Genomic DNA, 16,964 nt, shown 5'->3' on the forward strand with positions numbered 1-16,964 from the left:
CGCTCCCCACCTTAACCCTCTCTGTGAAAAATGCTATCTATTTTATGAAAAAGAATGAAACTTTTTGACCACGAGTGCCTGCAAATATTACCATCTCTACCCCAAACTTTTTCTGGAACTCATCCCTTATCTCTCAAAATGTCCATGCCTCTTTCCTAAATTAACTACTTACACACTAGGTCTGCGCTACCCAATAAGGTAGCCACTAGCCACATGTGACTACTTATATTTAAAGTAATTAAAATTAAATGCAGTTAAAATTTTTGCACTCAGGTTGCACTAGCTGCATTTCAAGTGCTCAACAGCTACATGTGGCTCGTGGCTACTGCACTGGACAGAGCAAAGAGAAAACTTTGCCCATCACTGCAAAGTTTCATTGGACAGCGCTCCCCTAGATCTACATGCTCCAGATCACTGCCCTGTTTCTTTAGCCTATCTCACTTGCCCTCCCCAAGTCCATCTACAACTCTTCCTCTTTGCTAGCTCCTTCATTATATCCTTAGAAAAAATGTTTCCTTTCCCCCAGCCTAAACAAGTAATCCTTCTCTTGGCCTGCTAGTGTTCAGGTCTATTTTTTCCTTTCCTTTCACTGCCAGGCAATACTCAAGCCTCACCTCCTCTCATTCCTTAACTTCTAACAATCTTACTCACCATCTAATACAACTGTTCCTTCAAAACCAAAATTCAGTGGTCCTTTCTGAATACTCATTTTCTAAAATATTTATTTATTATTTATTTTATTTATTTATTTTGGCTGCACCAGGTTTTAGTTGCAGCAGACGGGATCTTCATTGTGGCATGCAGGATCTTTAGTTTCGGCATGCGGACTTCTTAGTCGTGGCACACAGGATCTTCGTTGTGGCATGCGGGAACTTTTAGTTGCAGCATGTGGGCTTCTTTTTTTTTTTTTTGCGGTACGCGGGCCTCTCACTGTTGTGGCCTCTCCCGTTGCGGAGCACAGGCTCCGGACCCGCAGGCTCAGCGGCCATGGCTCAAGGGCCCAGCCGCTCCGCGGCATGTGGGATCTTCCCGGACCGGGGCACGAACCCGTGTCCCTTGCGTCGGCAGGTGGACTCTCAACCACTGCGCCACCAGGGAAGCCCCATGTGGGCTTCTTAGTTGCGGCATGTGGGATCTAGTTCCCTTGCCAGGGGATCTGGGCCCCCTGCACTGGGAGCACAAAGTCTTACCCACTGGACCACCAGGGAAGTCCCAATATTCATTTTCTTTACATTTCTTCATTTCCCAACCCCACTGGTAATCTCTTTTCTCCTTGCTCAGTTTCCATTATTTTAACACTCTCGACCTCTTTAACCTCTATCCCATTTTCTTGGCAGATCCTCTGAATTCTCTTATTCTAAATCTTAGGCAATGTCCAAGGCTCTGTCCTTTGTCCTTTCTGCTCTATACTTGCTGCCTATGTCATCACATTCAACTTTTTTTCTAAGTTCCACTTTTGCCACTTTTGCTTTCTAAGGACATTTCAATATATATGTCCTGCCAGCAGCTCAAATTCAATAAAGTACAATACAAATTATCTTATCATGTTCAAACAACTTCTTGATTTTCCTATTTCTATTTACACAGTCACTTAAGCCCCCAAATTTTAACTTAAAATATTTATTTATTGAACACCTGATCTGCACCTTTGACTTTTACACCACCATGTACCCTTATTTATTTGTGCTCAAGACCTAGCCATTGTCACATAAACCCTCCCTTCCTTTCCATTCCCTATCCCACTTTCTATGTACTATTCCCTGGAATTACTGCAACAGCCTACTAGATATGACCTAATCTATGGTCCCCTAAAATTCCAATCTAAGCAACACAGAGCTTCCGATTCATCATCATAACAGAAGGATCTAACCAAGCTGCACCTCAGTCCAGAAAACACAAATGGCTCCTCCATGCCACTAAGTAAAGTTTAAACATCTTACTTAGCTGGCACGCAAGACCCTCCAATATCTGGGCCCTTTCCCTTCCTACTCAGTCCCCTTGCCAAACAGAATTTGCTTTACTCCAAACAAGCTTGCACACAACCCCTCAGTGCTTATGCTCTTACGTCCACTTGCAATGGTCTTTGTTTGCATTTCCAGCTGCCATCATCCCATCCATTCTTTTTTTTTTTTTTTTTTTTTTGCAGTACGCGGGCCTCTCACTGTTGTGGCCTCTCCCGTTGCGGAGCACAGGCTCCGGACGTGCAGGCTCAGCGGCCATGACTCACGGGCCCAGCCGCTCCGCGGCATGTGGGATCTTCCCGGACCGGGGCACGAACCCGTGTCCCCTGCATCGGCAGGCAGACTCTCAACCACTGCGCCACCAGGGAAGCCCCATCCCATCTATTCTTTACAACACATGACAAGCAACATATCTTCCATGAAGCCTTCTCTGATTGCCTAAGCCAGGAATTCTTTCATCCTCTCCTAAGTTATTGACCCTGAGAGCTATCTTATGGCACTTAGCACGTGTTAATTTTTTTATCATGGCCATTTGTATACGTCTCTTACCCTCTTAATCTATACCTAACAGCACAAGCTCTTTTGTTATCATTTTTATATTCCTTAGGAAGATCTAGCACCTGGTAGGTACTTGACAAATACTTATTGAAAAAATGATTTTTTACAATTTGTTACTATGACCTATATCCTTTATTAACCAGAATAAATGTAGTTTTGGAATGTAGTCTGCAAAATAAAATTCAATACACAAAATCCTATTTTCCTGCTGATTTAAGTGGGCCCTAAGGACCATTTCCACTATGGTTGTAGGAAAGAAACAACAGCCAAAATTCAATATATTTTAAGTATGACTGCAATATGTTGCACTTTTCTCTGCTTTTTTTAAAAAAATTATTATTTATTTATTTGTTTATTTTTGGCTGTGTCGGGTCTTAGCTGTGGCACACAGGATCTTCGTTGCAGGCTCTCTAGTTGTGGGGCATGGGCTTTCTCTCTCTAGTTGTGGCGCGCCGGCTCCAGGGCGCATGGCCTCTGTAGTTCATGGCGTGCAGGCTCCAGCTGAGGCGCGCGAGCTCAGTAGCTGTGGCACGTGGGCTTAGTTGCCCCATGGCATGTGGGATCTTAGTTCCCTGACCAGGGATGGAACCCACATGCCCTGCACTGGAAGGTGGATTCTTTACCACTGGACCACCAGGGAAGTCCCTTTTCTCTGCTTTTAAATTCTGAATATTAAATTTCTGCAGGATACTAAGAGATGTCAGTAATTGGCTTTTCACCCTTTTCTCCAAACCAGTAGACGTCACTCCAGAAACTAATATGCAAGCTTATTCCTGAGCAGTTTTTTAAATTTCTTTTTGTTTTGTTTCTAAGGTAGGATTTTCCTTGGCATGAGCAAAAATATTTTTAAGCAACGAAATTAAATGAGTTTTTCCCCACAGTGAGCCATTCACTTTAATAGACAATAGACTTTCTGTTTAATTGCCAATTGATTTTATTGTAGCAAATATGATTTCTGTGATTAAATGCCTTGTAAACAAGTGAATCTGGGAAATCTTAATTTTTATTCATTACATCCTTTGCTTGGTTTGATTAAAAACTAGGTAACCATGTGCATTTTTTCAATAATCCAGAAAACATTTTGGTCATCCAGAATGAAATTCACTTATCACTACCAAAAATTTTAATGAAGATCAGAAGTTGGGATATATATTTTAAGCAAAAAGCACAGAGGTTAGTAACGTTCAGAGAAAAAGTAGTCTTGTTCCTGTGAAGGAAAAAAATCTTACTATGCAATACAAAACAACAGGCAAAAATTTCAGCTCTCCTGACCTAACAAAAAAATTGCTACTAAAAAGAACTTTTTACATGTGAAAAATAACTCAAGCAAGTTAGTTTATTATAGGTTTCACGTTGGTATTCTGGTGAACATCTTGTCTTGACATGAGCAGCGTAAACAGCATGCTGCACGAGAGCCTTTCTCCCACACAAAGCATGAAGAATGTTTTATATTTTAGAGGAGGAGAGGAGGCTCAGATTTGATAGTTTTATATCAAAAACAAGCTGGATCATTTCAGCCATAACAAAATAACTAGACTATAGATCATCTAAGAATATAATCTGGTGACACACGATGATTTAAAAGCAAAGCACAGTGCAGCCATGGGCTCTGGAGAGGTTCCAAAATATTTTTGGTTTGCAGTATAGGATTTCAAAGTAAGATTTTTTACTTTTACAATAGATGCTCCTAGCGTGAAATATACTCCTAGAATGAAGACTAGGGTGTCTTAACTCTAATCTAATTAGAACATTATTTTAGTGGTTTCAGCTGCATTGTTACCAAACCTTAAATGAATCTAAATGAATGTGGTATTACAGCATATGTTAAGAAGGATTATGACCAATAAATTGAAATTTTCTGTAAGTTTGACTTCTAATATTTATGGAGAAAGTTACACTTACTTTACTTATGTCATGAAATAAAAATACATGCAAGTTAATTTTCCAAAAGTCAGACTTTATAGGAAAATATATGTGTCACTTGCGTACAAACACCTGTCGTCACTGCTAAAGGCTTAGATTAAGTAACACTATGACACATTCTCTGATATAAAATGAAGTTGTCTGGATGAAAGTAAATGAAAATTCTAATCCTATTTTATTTATGTATACGTTTTATAACATGTGGTAATATTATGTTTGGCAAGGAAAGAACCTTAAACTACCCGAACTAAGACTGAAGACGTTTATGAGAGTTAGATATTTCATAAAAACGGCGGGAGTTATTTTATATGTTGAAAACACACTCATTAGTTATTCAGAAGTTCAAGCAGTTCAAAATTATGAAACTCATGTTATGTCTGGCTACATATTTCATATGTTTATATGAAATAAAATTCTGTGAGATGGCTGTAAAAAGATAAGAAATGCAGTAACAAACGGGAAAGGAGTAAGGATATTTATTTCTATCAGAACATAAGAATATGAGATATATACTAGAAGACTAAAATATCTCAACATGGCAGTGCTGTCAGACTCAAAATATAGGCCTGGCTAAAAGAATACATTTATAAATGGGGTGCATTAGAACCTAGGATTAGTTACTATGGACAGTAAAGGTTATCTTTTTTTCCACATTATCTTTTATTTTTAATGTCTAGTGTTAGTAACATGTATAACATCTACAGTGTTTTGTATCATATAAGAAAATATTGATGTAAGTACTGACGGGTAATTCATCCTGTAAACAGACAATGCAAACTCTCAGTATCAATAAATACAGTACCGCACTTAAAATGTATTTTCTCTTCCTTATGATTTTTCTTAATAACATTTTCTTTTCTCTAGCTTACTTTATTGTAAGAATATGTATATAGCACAAACAACATACAAAATAAGTGTTAATTGACTTTTTATGTTATCAGTGAGGCTTCCCGGTAAACCGTAGGCTTAACGGTAGTTAAGTTTGGAGGAAGTCAAAAGTCAGACATGGATTCTCAACTGCACAGGGAGTTGGGGCTCCTAATCCCCATGTTGTTCAAGGGTCAACTGTAATTCTCTTCATACATTATTGGATTTAATTTGCTAATAATTTGTTGAGTTGTTTTTCCATCTATGTTAACAAGAGATATTGGTCTGTAGTTTTCTTTTTGTAATTCTTTGTCTGGTTTTGGTATTAGACTACTGCTTGCCTCATAGAATGGGTTAGGAAATATTCCCTCTGTTTCTATCCTAGTAAAAGGTTATCTTAACATATTTAACATATTAACTTAATAGCATGACAAATGCCACTTCAAGAACATTGAAACAAAAATCATCACAACGATTGGTGGTCCTCAGAAAGAAGGCATCTTTGGCACATTCTTTGCAAACCCCCAATGCTGAAAGTCTAAGCAAGCTCTGGTGGTCATTACCATACCTGAATGGTAGACCTTTCTGGGCTGCCAGCCAGAATGGACCTCCTGGGTATGTACTGGTAAATGCTCCAGCTCCAGTGTTGGGAAGTGTGGATACAACAGGGAAGATGTCCGATGCCTATACCAAGCCACCATGGGTGTGCTGTGACATGTACTACTACAGCTGTCCCCAACCTTTTTGGCACTAGGCACTGGTTTTGTGGAAGACAATTTTTCCACAGACGCAGGGTTGGGGGGCATGGTTTCGGGATGATACAAGCACATTACATTTATTGTGCACTTTATTTCTATTATTATTACACTGTAATATATGATGAAATAATTATACAACTCACCATAATTCAGAATCAGTGGGAGCCCTAAGCTTGTTTTCCTGCAACTAGATGGTCCCATCTGGGAGTGATGGGAGACAGTGATACCCAAAGTGTGTTGCTTAGGTTCAGTCTACTGTGTAATCTTGTTTTCGTTGCTGTCACTGCAGAAAACCCTGCTTCACAAAGATAGGATGTTGGAAATGGAAGCAGGCTTTCCAGTGCTTTTGTTTCAATTTCAGGATATTCCACCTTGACTTTATTCTGGAACGTATGGAGATATGAAGTTGTCTCAAACATAATTTTTAAGGCCACCGTCATTTGCGATCACAAGCAGTTGATCCTCTTCTAGCACAGACAAAGTCGATTCACCTGGCTTATTCACAAATGGGTCATGGATCCATTCCTTCCCAGTTCGGGGGTCTTTTGTGGTTGGGAAGTAATGCTCAAACTCTCCTGAAAGCTGAGATAGGTGACCATGCACCAGCTGGGAGAAAGAAGGCCCTGGCTCAGTCTCTTTCAAAATCTCTGCTAATGATTGAAACATGTCAAAAATCCCAGGGCTCACTCATCACCCCCATAATTCCAGTTCGGCTTCGAATGCAGTCACTTTATCTGCCTACTTGAACACAGTTGTTCTCCCCTGAAGTGACAGACTGAGTTCGTTGAGCAGGTTGAATATGTCGCACAAGTAAGCAAGTTTTGCGATCCATTCTGTGTCACTGAATTGTGCTGCCAGGGGTGACTGTTTTTCTAAAAGAAATCTCTAGCTCAGCTCTCGTAACTCAGAAACTCTGGCCAGTGATCTCCCTTTAGAAGCCATCTCACTTCTGTGTATAAGAGAAGGCGTGGGTTCTCTGCGTCCATCTCCTCACAGAGCTGTGCGAACAGACGTGAGTTAAGGGTGTATACTTTAACGTGGATGATAATTTTAATCACATCCTGCAAAACGTTGTTAAGTTCAGGTGACATTTTTCGGCTAGCCAGCATTTCTCTATGGATGACCCAGTGCGTCGACTCACATTCAGATGCGACCTCTTTGACCCGAGTAGTGAAACCAGAAAGCCGTCCAGTCATGGCAGCCGCTCAGTCCATGCATATACTGACACAAAATGACCAATTCAGTTTTCCTGATATGTAATCATTCAAAGACTTGAATAGTTCTGCAGCTGTGGTGTTGGTTGGCAACAAAAGTGCACATAACATATCCGCATGCACATCCTCCTGAAAAATATATTGCACAAAAACAAGCATTGTTGCCTTGTTGTCAACATCGGTAGACTTGTCAACCTGGATTGCATACCACAGTGACTCATTAATCCTCTCTAACAATTGTGCCTCAATATCCTTTGCTATTTCATCAAGTCATCTAGTTATGGTGCTAGCCAAAAGAGGAACACATGCCACCTTTTGAACTGCAGCCTCTCCTAAAAGTTCACAACAGAAGTCCCTAGCAGCAGGCAGGATCAACTCTTCACCCATAGTAAAAGGCTTCTTAGCTTTAGCAATGCGGTTAGCCACTAAGAATGATGCTTTCAGTGCAGACATATTTGATGAAGTGGTGGCCTTCAGTAATTGCTTCTGTTCTTCGTGTTCACGATTTTTTCTTTTGAAAAACTCCAAAAGCTTGTGTTTTAATGCAGGGTGATTGGTCTCCACGTGGCAAAGCAGTTTTGAAGCTTTCATGGCTTCGTTGGATAGCCAGTCGCCACATATCATACAAAGCGGGCTTGGAGAATGTGAATCACCTGTTGCAATGAACCTGCAATTTAAGTAGGACTCTTGGTATTTTCTTTTAAATACAGCTTGCTTTTGGTGGGCAGTCTTAGAGTCTTCTGCTGTCTCATCATTGGGTCTTTCCCCCTTTGCAAAGAAGCTCTCCCGTGACGTTTGTTTTTCACTCTTTTTGGCTAGGGTTAGCTTGTGGGCTTCCCAAAACTGTGACTGAGACAAGTGTGCAGTGCAGGAAAGAGGCACAGACAGAAGTGGTGAATCAAATAATGGGCGGGCCACGCACGGACTAAAATAAGTGTCAGATTCTGACTTTAAGCCTGCCACCAGATGCAGCTGTACAGTTGAAGTACATCAACTCACTTCCCACTATAAAGCCTGCCACCAGATGCAGCTTAATTGTCACTTGCCACTCATTGATAGGGTTTTGATATCAGTCTGCAAGCACCTGATTTATTATGGTCTCTGTGCAGTCAAACCTCTCCGCTAATGATGATCTGTATTTGCAGCCGCTCCCCAACGCTGGATTCACCGCCTCAGCTCCACCTCAGGTCATCAGGCATTAGATTCTCATAAGGAGCACACAACCTAGATCCCTCACATGCACAGTTCACAGCAGGGTTCGCGCTCCTATCAGAATCTAACGCCGCCACTGATCTGACAGGAGGCGGAGCTCAGGTGGTAATGCGAGCAATAGGGAGCGGCTGTAAATACAGATGAAGCTTTGCTTGCTGGCCTGCCACTCACCTCCTACTGTGCGGCCCGGTTCCCAACAGGCCACGGACCAGTACCAGTCCATGCCTGGGGCTTGGGGACCCCTGTACTACTAGATTCTGGCATCCCCAAAAGGCTCAAGATACTATAACTGGGGCTAGATAAAACCTGCAGCAGCCAGTTGAGGCGTCCTTAACCTTAAACATCTTTAGAGAAGAAAATTCCACAACTTTCTTTGTTAACCTGTTCCAGGCACTAAAATAACCTAAGACCACAAGACTTTTGACAAAAATGTGGGGAGAAAATACTTAAAGTGAATTTAAACATTTTTATTCCTTTATAACAAAACAACCCAATTGTATATTGAAAGTTACCACGATAAATATGGAACAAGCACTGGTTCAAGCACTGCCTTTGCAAAGAAACACCAAAGGAGATGGGAATTTCGTTACTCTGAATACAAAGCAACAACAACAAAATAAGCTTACACGATTACTGGCATCAAGAAAGTACTTTATTTATTAAGCAGGTCATTGTATCATCCATACACACAACCTCTGCCTTAAAAAGAAACAGAGAAGTGATACTTACAACAATGTTATTATCCAGTATTTAGACTTCACAAAGGTCTATCACTGAAAGTGCCTTATACTAAACGAGAATGAAGGATGAAAAAATTGAGGGGTTGAAAAATTAGACTAGTTAGTTCTTTGTTTTATTCCTAAATTAAGGTGTCTGCCTTGCTTTGTCACCCAATAGTCTTTGCTTTCCTGGATATCTCAGTCAACGACGAAGAATTCCTAAGTATGTGCTCTACTTAATATCTTCAAGCCACATTCCCTTACATAGCACACCATCAACACAGCCCTCAGTCACAGCGAAGGAACATGATGCACTCCCCCTTGCCATCCCTATGGGATATTAGGCAATGCAGCGTTCATTCCTTTCCCTGCCAAGTGGAATGCCTTAGTAATATGCATCCACACCCTGCTGGCTTTGCAAGAAGTCAAACCCAGCATCAAGGATCCAGCTCAGATGCCCTACATAGAAACAAGTAGAACTGTCACAAATCTCTAAAATGATCCCTAATCTTGCATAAATGTACCATTTACTTAGATCAAAGAAACCTAACTTTTGGAAATAACTGCTTTTCTTAGTCTTGGATTATATTTGCAATGATGGCTACTGTTGATACACACTGACAACTGGTACCCAAACACAGTGTCCAGGACAGCTACAGCTGAACTCAGATTTTATAAAGCCAGGAGTATATAAGAGATAGACACTCAGTCTCTGCTACTGTGATCTTAACTTCATTACCCTTTTTGACACCGTCGAAGACTAAATTTTACAAGATCTCTCATTATATCTCCTAAGAGGGGGACAGTATTGACAGTGCTTATTCTCACAGTGATAAATAACTCTGTATCCTTTTCAAGAGGGTAAGTGAAAAAATCGGGGAGGTGAGAAGATTGAAAAAAGGAGGTAAGGTCCTGGTGTCCATGTCGTCTTGTCTCTGAGGGCAAAGCCCCTTGAACTGGTGCAAAGAAAATTTGAATCCAAATTAGTAATAATGTACAGGCCTCACCATGTCACAAGAAAAAAATTTTTTTTCTGATCCCAACTTCAAAGCATAAAACTAATATCCCATTGGTATAATATATTTTGAAAGTCAATTAAGTATGTATATAGTAACACACATTTATTTCTGGATTCTGGTACTAGTATACTTGGAAGGTTCAATTGTGGGTTTGCACAAATCTCCCTAAAAGAGTTTTTATTTTTTAAAAAGTTCCTTTTAAAAAATTAAATTCCTGTCCCTTTGATCAAAACTAACTTCAGATAGAGAAGCAAGGGATTTTATAACAGCCCGACGATTTTAATGATTTCCTTTGGATCACCTGGCATCAGAGTATAGTGGCGTGGGTAAGAGAAACATATAATATTATTAGTTATATAAGCAGACCATACTTATTTTTTGTTTAGAATCTTATTTTTTTTTTAATAAAATACTCTCACTTTTAAGTACAAACCAGGGAATAAAATAAGTTATCCCTACTTGGCTCTGGAGTGTACCAATTATACAGAAACAAGGAGTGTTTGAATCCCAAATTTCATAAAAGTTATCTCAAAGATGAATGCTAAGAAGAGATTCCTATTTCATTTTTATATTCTTATCTACTCTTTTACTAAATGTTTAATGCTAACATCTTGCGACTTTTTTCAAGACAAAAGATTTTTTAATAAAAGGAGAGGAAAATAGGAAAAGGAAGACTATCTCGGGTAAAATCTTGGGCTAAGCACATAAAGGAATATAGTTCAAGTAGTTTTAATATGCTGTAAACCAACTTATTTTTCAAATAAACTCTCTAACGTGGAAGTTCATATTTTAGATAATATGGGTCTAACAGTAACATCTCCACTCTTTTTTGAAACATACAAGCTAATATTTTAATATGTGAAAGCAAATTATGTGATCCATGAAAAATAAATTTAATCCATCAATTTATTTGCTTAATTCTTTCATATTTTATAAAATGATTCAGTCTTAATTTTATATTTCACTTCTAGCCATTTCACAGCTAAATTTTTTAGGAGAATACAAGTGACCAAGAACCAAGGAGAAAGGTGGGGGGGGCAATACTTTTTACAACGTCGGAATAAATCTTAATGTACTATGTTCCAGTCACTATTTTTTATTTAATTCTAAAACTCTGAAGTATAGTTCAAAGTTTTTTAAAGTACAGTTTTGTTTTTGCTTTTCGCATTCCTGCTATAAAAATCTGGTCCTGTGGGTTGGGAGTCCTGCACATTGCCTCATATTCCAAGATCACATCACTGCATATGGCAGCTATACTTCATTCTTGCTCCCACTACGTCATATGTCAATACTCAGACTTAAAAGCACTTCCCTATCACACTGCTATTTTTCTAGTTCACATTCTTTAGTGAAACCTCAAATAACCAAATAAGTTCAACAAAAGTTTACTGAAGCTTATGAATATAGTGTGGTTACCTTTTATTTTCTGCTGCCTAATAAGCTCTGAGAATAAATTAAAGTTAAAAGGAACAATTTGATTAATACATGAGTCAACCCCCTATAATTAAGAAATCCCTTGTAGAAAAAGAGTTCAACATATGAGGAAACTAAAGCCAATAGGGATAGAAGAGGAGAGAGTAAGGAGAGGGGCAACAGAAGGCAGATGGTAAAAGGAACATGGGAAATGGAAAACAGCCGGAGTATCAGTGTGATAAATTTTTTTTTTTTTTTTTGCGGTACGCGGGCCTCTCACTGTTGTGGCCTTTCCCGTTGCGGAGCACAGGCTCCGGACGCGCAGGCTCAGCGGCCATGGCTCACGGGCCCAGCTGCTCCGCGGCATGTGGGATCTTCCCGGACCGGGGCACGAACCCGTGTCCCCTGCATCAGCAGGCGAACTCTCAACCACTGCGCCACCAGGGAAGCCCCAGTGTGATAAATTTAAGACACACACATCAAATAATGGGGAAGAAAAGAAGCAAGCAGAAACTGAGGCAGTCTTTGGGGGAAATAGGAAACTGAGGGGAGAGGACAAAATATAACACTGAAAATAGATAAGGTGGAAGAAAAATTAGGTGTTTTATGCTGTAATCTAACACAGAGTAGGAATCTGGGCTTTTAAAACAATTTAATAGGAGAAAAGAAACAAATGAAGAAAACGGCAACATTACACGTATCTACAGTTACTGCAAAGGTATGACTAAGCACTCTTGCACACTGTGGTTCTTCTTGAAATTCCGACCGCTTTTTTTCTTAGAACCCCATATCATTCATTATAATGCTGTACACACAGGTACTTGAGTAAAGCACATTAGTAAGAGTTTCTGAAAAATAACTGACCACTGGACTTCCAGAAACAGGAGTCAGCCTCCTCTGGCCTACGGACAAGGGTCATACGAGCGCTGGTTGCTGCCTGCCAGCATGCACCCACTCCTTGCTACTTCTTGAGATGGCCCACACAACCTCACTCCCTCAGTAAAATGATCTCTTCCATCTGCAAAAGAAATTAAAAGGCACGGGATATTGGCATCCTTCCTTTTAAGAGTTCCTTAACTTTGCTCTACACAGACTTACACTTGAAACAAAGTAAATCCATTCTCCCAGTCCCCTTGTTGCAAAGATACCTTTGTCTCCTAGACAATTCAACTTGCAAACAGCAAGAGGCTTTGGTTTAGAGAAGATATTCTCCAATACTATGATATCCTTACTTTATACTAATACCTAATCAGCATTTATTCAGTCTAAAGATCAACTATGAACAAAGTGAAAAATAGGTTTAACTGTAAACCTATCTCCTCTGCTCTTTGAACATCCCAAATATACTTATTTTACAACCTTGGTCAAAGTTGCATAGTAGTGAATTCATGTTCTAATTTTTTTTTTTTTTTGTCAGCTAGGGGAGTTTTTTTAAACATGTTCTTTTGGCAATTAGGTTTGCAGGCTCATTTTTTTAATGAGAGGTTTTTGTTTGTTTGTTTGTTTGGTTTGCGGTACGCGGGCTTCTCATTGTTGTGGCCTCTCCCGTTGCGGAGCACAAGCTCCGGACGCGCAGGCTCAGCGGCCATGGCTCACGGGCCCAGCCGCTCTGCGGCATGTGGGATCTTCCCAGACCGGGGCACGAACCCGTGTCCCCTGCATCGGCAGGCAGACTGTCAACCACTGCGCCACCAGGGAAGCCCCTATGAGTACATTTTAAAATTTGCTTTTACTCATGCTTACTTAATTTTTAAACAATATTTATTCATATTCTAGTACAAATCTGAATGAAGCCATACAAGTTATCCAAAACTAATAACCCTATGGAATAAATGGAATTACTAATGCTAAAAGGAGCTTTCACATAGACCCAATTAAATCATGTTATAATTCTATTAAAGCATGACAGAAGAGTCCATGTAAGTGCAATAAAGTTTAATGGAAATTCAGTCTGTTACTAAGAATAGGTTATATTCTATGAAAGCATAAATTATAAATAAGAAATAGTCTTACAAGAAGTCTATAATTCCTCAGAAATTAGCCAACATATACTTATAATCAAATTTATGCATTCAGAGTTTTCAGATAGCGACAGTGATGCTATATACTGTTTGTACAGTCTGCATTTGAAAAATGAAGTTATTCTTTAATTAGCTATTTCTATGCAAAAGTTAATGGATGTTTGAAAATGAGTTTCGTTACATGATTCTGTAAATGTACTCTGTAATAACTAACATTATCACACAGCTGTATAAACATATTTACCATGACATATTCTTCTACCACAGGTGTATATTTTCCATTCTGAGCATTACTAATATGTATTTCATACTAGCCTGATTTGGAATTAACACTGAAGGGAAGAAATTTTTCTTAAATTATTTAACTACCAGTAAAATAAAATGTTAACCCAACAGAACACTTAATATGTCATAATCCATCTTATTTTTGCATTTTTTGTGCTCCAACTTGCTCCTAAAAGGGTTTATGGCAGTTATTTAATTTCTTTTTTATTTTATAAATATTAACAATAAAATCCTCATCTGAAAAGTAAATAAGATCAGTCTCAAAATAAATTAGGATTTGCATTTACCGGCAAACATCACTTGCAGCATGAGTATACTTTATATTTTTCTAGTAACATAGTAAAATATAGTTTAATAAGGTAAATAAAATATTCCAATAATATAATCAAATAAGTAGAGATCACTTTATTAGGACATGAGCCCCTGAATGAACTAAGGATAAATTACCCTTTCTAAATTTAATATAAAGTATCATACTAAGAGAAAAGATGTCAGAAATGAACTTTTAGCCTCTTTTGAACATCAAGAATGCTAGTGTTAATTGATAATGAAAAAGTCTAGAAATATGTTAGTATATAAATAACACCTTTGGTATAGGTGAGAACAAATGGCTCAGTAATGACATCATGATGTAATAGACCAAAGGCTGAATGATTACTTAAGAGCAGAGGCTTAGGAAGCTCCCATAAATATATTTTGGAGATTACTTTTTAGTTTTGGAAAAATAAAATAGATGAAAAACCTCACATTGGCAGGTAGTCAAACACCTTCCATGTTTCAAGTAATTTCTAAAGGTGTCTAAGCCTTTACATAAAGGACATGAGAATATTTTTCAGCTGTGGTCCAACAACTATTAGCTTCATCCTCCCTGATTAGGGAAAGGAATAAGCAGACTACATTTCTTTTCCATAAAGGTATCTGAATTGCAGGAGTACACAGCATATATGCTAGGTTTTATTTGATCTGAACACAAATTCTGAAGCAAACTAGGAAATTTAAAAATATATTTAAGCACTAATTTGATATTTATTCACTCTGTCTCCTTCTGAGGGAATATCCCAAAGTAAGTCTTCTAAAGACAAATATCATATGATATCACTTATATGTAGAATCTAAAATATGACACAAATGAACTTATCTACGAAACAGAAACAGACTCACAGACATAAAGAACAGACTTGTGGTTGCCAAGGGGGTTGGAGGGTAAGGGAGGGATGGACTTGGGGTATGGGATTAGTAGATGCAAACTATTATACATAGAATGGATAAACAAAAAGGTCCTACTGTATACTGTATAGCACAGGGAACTATATTCAAAATCCTGTGATAAACCATAGTGAAAAAGAATACAAAAAGGAATGTGTGTGTGTGTGCGTGTGTGTGTGTGTGCGTATGAAACTGAATCACTTTTCTGTACAGCAGAAATTAACACAACATTGTAAATCAACTATGCTTCAATAAAATATATCTAAAACGAAAAGTAAAACAAAAACACAAGAATAGATCTCTTCCCTAGTGTCTGAGATCTCTTCCCTTCTCAGAGCCTGGGGATGTCTTTGGTATCTGATAAATCAAGGATTTAGAGTACTAACGATCAGTATACTTAGAAGGTAATGTCAAATATGCCTGGCACTTTCTAATTTTACATAGTGTAGATTAAGGTCACACTACACCTCAGGTTTCTAAACAGTGATCACAAAGGCAGTCTAAATAACACGAGCTCTTCAAAACCAGCTTACAGAGTTTTTTGTTTTCTCACTCATTCTAAAGGGAAAAACACAACGCCAACTTGATATAAGAAAACCTATGTTCCAAATTCTTCACATTATTATATGAGTAGATATATTTAAATATACAACTTTACATTTTAAAACTTATTTTTTACAATTAATGCTTACTTAGACATACCAAAATATTCACCCATTTCTTTGCTTATATTGATTCTTGCATCTCATGCTTTCCATCTGGGTTCACTTTCTTTCTAGCTGAAGCATATGTTTTTGCAGCTCTTTTGGCAAAAATCTATGAATAGTATACATCCTCAGTCTCTGCAGGTTCCAAAATACCTTCTTTTCACTTTTACTCTTAAGTTATTTCCCTCAGTACTTTGAAGATATTTTTCCACAGCCTTCTGGCATCTGTTAAGAAGTCTGGGGTCAATCTTAATTTTCATTCTTGGTACAAAACCTATCTTTTGTCTCTAGTCACTATTAATACTTCAACCCTCTGACAAATCCTTCTCTATCTTCACGTTGGGCTCGTGACCTGGGTATCTATTTCACTACACAAGCAATCAGAAGAGACCTTCCACAACTGCAAACCATCACAGCTACTCACCTACCAGCACCTGTACACAAATTCATTTTCTGCCATCTTGCCTGTTTCTTGAGATAAACTGTTCTCATTTCTAAGGCTAACCCCTACACTTATGTATTAGATTCCATTCCCTTTCACCTACTAAAGAACACTGTCAAGCAATTCTCTGAATAGGCAGAGCACAGAGGTTTTTAGGGCAGGGAAAATACTCCGTATAATACTATAATGATGAATACATGTCATTATACATTTGCCCAAACCCACAGAATGTACAACACCAAGAGTGAACTGTAATGTAAACTCTGGACTTAAGGTGATTAAGATATGTCAGTGTAGGTCCATCAATTGTAACAAATGTACCACGCTGGTGGGGGGATACTGATAGTGGAGGAAGCTAAGCATGTGGGGGGGGAGGGGGTATATGGTAAATCCCTGTGCCTTCCTCTCAACTTTGCTGTTAATTAAAATTGCTCTAGAAAAAAGTTTGTTTTTTTAAAAAGTAGGTTCTGGGTTATTTTGGTTGTTGCTATTTTCATTTAAAGCTTAACTACAAGCAAGGTTCAGTCTTTCAGACTATCTAGTTATATATCACCTAGTTTGCAAATTTGTTGAGGGTCACTACTTTCCCACATTCTGACTAATCCATTACTCCATAGGATCTCCAACAGAACAAAGAAAACAGAAGTACTGAAAATCAA

General features: G+C 38.6%; 1 protein-coding gene across 10 annotated transcripts in view; it reads right to left on the minus strand.

Annotated features, from left to right (window-relative positions):
• DISP1 (dispatched RND transporter family member 1) overlaps positions 1-16,964 on the minus strand; it is a 204,128-nt gene that overhangs the window by 69,770 nt on the left and 117,394 nt on the right. For 2 of the 10 annotated variants that reach the window (XM_067729679.1, XM_067729678.1), the window contains one exon: positions 12,509-12,662. The exons of 7 other annotated variants lie outside the window; for them this stretch is intronic. In XM_067729679.1, the coding sequence (XP_067585780.1) occupies positions 12,509-12,563 (55 nt within the window). In that variant the 5' untranslated portion in view covers positions 12,564-12,662. Of the gene's footprint in view, positions 1-12,508; positions 12,663-16,964 lie in introns of those variants that run through there. One more of the 10 variants, XM_067729690.1, reaches the window with a different exon arrangement.

This window comes from Pseudorca crassidens, chromosome 2 (assembly GCF_039906515.1).
Source record: "Pseudorca crassidens isolate mPseCra1 chromosome 2, mPseCra1.hap1, whole genome shotgun sequence".
NCBI lineage: Eukaryota > Metazoa > Chordata > Mammalia > Artiodactyla > Delphinidae > Pseudorca > Pseudorca crassidens.